This window comes from Sprattus sprattus (assembly GCF_963457725.1).
Source record: "Sprattus sprattus genome assembly, chromosome: 2".
In the NCBI taxonomy this organism is placed as follows: Eukaryota; Metazoa; Chordata; class Actinopteri; order Clupeiformes; family Clupeidae; genus Sprattus; species Sprattus sprattus.
Window position 1 is genome coordinate 46,570,118 of NC_137921.1, and position 4,548 is coordinate 46,574,665.

General features: G+C 38.0%; 1 protein-coding gene across 1 annotated transcript; it reads left to right on the forward strand.

Moving 5' to 3' along the window:
- The first annotated feature begins 1,048 nt into the window (after positions 1 to 1,048).
- baxb (BCL2 associated X, apoptosis regulator b) lies at positions 1,049 to 4,258 on the forward strand. The gene is made up of 6 exons (XM_080833307.1): positions 1,049 to 1,231; positions 1,364 to 1,394; positions 2,297 to 2,455; positions 2,594 to 2,744; positions 3,169 to 3,273; positions 3,442 to 4,258. The coding sequence occupies exons 1-6, from the start codon at positions 1,207 to 1,209 to the stop codon at positions 3,604 to 3,606; spliced, it is 636 nt and encodes a 211-aa protein (XP_080689433.1). The 5' UTR covers positions 1,049 to 1,206; the 3' UTR covers positions 3,607 to 4,258.
- Positions 4,259 to 4,548: the final 290 nt, after the last annotated feature.

Here is a 4,548-nt window from a genome sequence, read left to right on the forward strand (position 1 = left end):
TGTTGTTGTTGTTTTCTCCCCATTTCGGCGTGCTAATGTGTTTTTCTCTTGCTGTTGCTCTCATCACTGTGTCGTAATTCTTAAAGGCTTTGTAGCAATTTTGGTCATGTGTGGTAAATGCATCAGTGCTCTTTTAGTATTATCCGTCAAAATGTTTTGGACAAACATCTTTTTGAATATTTTCAGACATGGCCTGTGTTTTTGGTGAAGGGCATTTACTGAACTGCAATAGTCAGGAACCATGTGGATTTGATATTTGCTATTGGATATAATAAACAAACAATATAAGGAAATGAGGTCTATGCTGACAAACTGACCTGAAGTTGTAGATTGATCCCTTGGCTTGTTCACCAGTACACACCCTAGCATGAAATCAAATATACTAAATACAAGGAAATGCCAGATGCAAATCACATGACCATTTAAAATCATCACAACTACAGCAGTAACTATACATTTTTAAAATAGATAGGTCTTTGTGATGCTCTTGCTTTTATCTTTCTTACTTCAACAGGTGTTACTTGGGCCTGACTTGACTGCATTTGGTTTGCCCCTACATAGTAATCTATTGTTTAGTTTGGCAATATGTATGAAATGTGTTCATGCGTGCTAGAGCTTGTGGTGTGTTGACAACTTGACAACAATACTTAGCTTTAATGTCGGTGATGTCAGATGCCTTTACCAGCCTATCAGATCAGGGCAGTTCACTGGGCAAGCCCTCTGTGCCAGGGATACTCGGAGGTACAAAGGGGAACTGATCATTTGCTGAGAACTGACTGTTCTGACACATGCCTACACATGTGATTTCAGTCAATTTGTGTGTAATTGGAAGGTATAACAGGCTCAAACACATTGGGGTATTTGCACTATAAAATAAAGATCTGAAAAAAACTTATGAAAGGCTCAAACACCTTTCAGTTATCAACGTCTTTCACAATATTTAGTACTTGTCTGATGGAAAATGTCCTCTGTCACTTTAATATGATGTCATGGGTCACAGGGTACATGCAGGAAACAGGAAGTGACTTTGAAAAGTGCTCAACAGCTGTGTCTCCATTATTGTCTCCTGACACGAAGAGAAAGTACTTAGGAAAAAGGAAACTGGGCAGAAAGTTAACAGCTAAGGCATCTGCTGTGTCATTTGTAATTTGTTATTTGGGGTGCAACATATTCTTGAGGTATTCTCAGGATATTTCTAATAGTAAAATGGCCTGTGAAGGGAATGCCAATGGTAAGTTTAATTACTCAGTTTATCTGTCTGTCTTACTGTACTCAAGTGATTTTTGTGTAATTGTCATGCATGATCATCAATACATGTACTGTAAAAAATAACATTTTCTTGAACTTTGCTTGTTTCCAACAGATGAACAAATTACAGAAGCTATCATGATGAGGCAAGTTTCATTATTCATTCTCTCACTTGATTTATTGTGTCATGAGTTTCAAACAAAATCTTTTGGAAAGCACCTGATTACTCATTTTGTCATATGCTGATCGATGGGTTAAAATATCTGACAGTGTCTGCTGAGACCTGAAGATTTCCCGTAAACAAACACAAAATAAAATACTGTTATAAGATTAGAAACTTACAGTATAAAAGATGTATTGCATAAAAAAGTATGCCTTTGTCCAAGAGTTGTATGTACTTTCTGATGTTACTGGGACACAACCAGTTGCCTGAGTACTCTTAGATGTGCAGTTCCTTTGGGTCAAGCAAGTGGGCGGCCTGGGCAGTATGCTGCCCCTCCTCTATCTCTAGACCACATACCTCTACAAGTGTTTTCCTGTTTGTGCAATGTGTATTGTGTTTTTATATTCAAACCCTACGACTTGCTTGGTGTTGGTGTTGTGCAGATACATTCTTGAAGGCTGATGTGTTATTTTATAGCTTAAAGGTACAGTCTGATTCTGGCTTAAGTTTGTTGATATTTGAGCTCAACACGCATCCTTTCTGTGCTCCTAAAGTAATGTGGAATATTGTGTGGCTTGGTTTGAGCCACTTTGTTTCCCACTTTCAGAGCCAGTACTTTACACCAGAGTTGTTTTTTTGAGCACATAACGGACAGCTAGAGGACTGTGAGCAGCAATTTACTGAACTTCATGAAAGAAAGTGTCTCGAACTAGAATCATGGACTTTACAGCCATGGACAGCAAGATGACAATGAAATGGTTTATTTGAGTGTGGTATATGTTTTAATAAGGTGACATGCGTGTAGTGACGAAGCTATGATCATGTACTCTCTCTCCCGCTCTCTCTCTCTCTCACACACACACACTGCCTATTTCTTACTCTCAGTGTTGTGAAGGATGAGCTGAAGGAAGTACCTCCAGATAAAATGCCCACTCTCCCTGAGCCAAAGCCTTTGAATGCCAAAGACCAAATACTCACATCCCAGCTGGCTCAAACCATTAAAATCATTGGAGATGAACTTGCGAAGCATAAAACACTGAATGAGTAAGTCTGAAGCCGACCACTTTTAGACTCCACCACTGTTTACCACCTTAGTTGGTTAAGTCTGAAGTTAAGTCTTTAAGCCTAAAAGTTGTTGCAAACATGCTGTGTTCTAACCGTCTTGCCATCTTCATCCGAAAGCACAATAGATGGATTTGCAAAGAAAATCCTTAACAAACCACAAGAACAAGGTGTCTACCAGAAGCTGGTGACACAGGTGTTTGCTGATGGAAATATCAACTGGGGAAGGATTGTTGTGTTATTCTACACAGTAGGAAGGCTGGCCAAAGAGGTAAATTGGTCACTGAGGTACAATGTTAAATAATTAGTTGATTTACTAAAGAGAGCCTCAATACAACTATAATCTCATTTTATTAATGGTTGTGTCCTTCTAAGATAAGCTGGGTAAGATAAGCAGCTTATTTACCTTCCTTCCACATTAGTATCACAAGAGGTCTCAGTATATCGTAAGCCAACCACAGAAATAGTTGTCATAACTACCCCTAACAATGCCAAAGGCATCATTTTGGAAAATAATTTTGTACTTTTGTCATTGTGTTTAGCAGGTATCACTTCCCCTCTGTGGGGTTAATGATGGTTCATAAAAATGAGACTTGTTTTCTTACTTATAGGTTCAATTAGTAAATATTGAACAGCAAAATTACAAAATATGTTTCTGTGTATATTTTAGTAAGAGATTATGTTTGGTCCCATAGATGTTGGTGGCTCTCTTGCCTGACACAGTCACAGAAATGATCTCCTGGACTATCAATTACTTCAAAAAGAACTTACTAAACTGGGTCCTCAAGATGGGGGGATGGGTGAGTAATGTACATTACTTACATGTATTTAAAGCAGCTGTTCTTACCACAATGAGGATTTAACTGCTTTTGTCATGTGTGAATTATGTTGCATAACAGCTATAAACGTTGCCAATATAAATATAATTACAATACTCTTTTATGTCCAAATTCCTCTGCTTTTCACAGATATGTAGCATTGCTTCAATTGCATGTTTCCGGATCGATAGTGTTCCAGCTCTAAACTCACCAGAGCACTCCTCTGCCCCTGCCATTGGCGTTACCTGTTTCGTCGGTGGAATTGTGTTGGGTGGCTGCATCGTACTCTGGCTAACAGGCAGAACAAGGCACTGACAGAAGGGAATAGGGAGGAAAAGATGGTGTGCAGGAGGTTGTAGCATAGTAAAATGTGTTAACCGAACACTAAAGTAGATTCATTTCAGTAGGCTTTGCCAAGTATAAAAGTATGTTTACGTGTAAATTGTATTCCGCATCGTTGTATAATATGGTACATTTTTGCATCAATGAAAAATCTATTTTTAAGTGGAAATTTAAGTACGGAAATTAAGGATTGCGCCAGTAATCCTAAACGTGTTAGCTACAGGTGCCTAGCTTGGTTTCAGGTTCAAAATTCACAAAAGTGCCATATAGAAATAAAATGCAGAATATCTTTCTGGTAACTTGGAAACTACCTCTTGCCCCAAGCTAGTCATTAATGTAATCGTTGCATGTCTACCTTATAAAGGACCTTATGGATTTTAGTCTATTTTATTCCTTTTTGGGTTTTGTACAAAATATTTAAGCCAGCAGCTGAACAACCTGATTTCTTAAATTTATAACACACGATGCTGCATATTTGTATCTGTTTTATATGACACATAGAATTCTTATCCCAATGTAAACTTGTAGTGTGCTCATTTCTTCCGTTGTTGTGTGTTATTCATCTGAAATGCTTTACAAATGAGCAAGTACATGTATTTATGTAGAGGTGTTTATACACTTTTTTTGACACCAACTCGCAATTGTAATCTTGAAATGATGAATCATTAAATGCTTTCTACATAAAAGCCCTTTGATGTTTTTTTTACTTACTTACTTACTTACTAGGCTGAGTTCCATTTAGTTTGGCAATATGTATATGAAATGTGTTCATGCATGCTATAGACAACTTGACAACAATACTTAGCTTTAATATCAGTGATGTCAGATGCCTTTACCAGCCTATCAGATCAGGGCAGTTCACTGGCCAAGCCCTCTGTGCCGGACATGCTAGGAGGTACAAAGGGGAACCGGTTA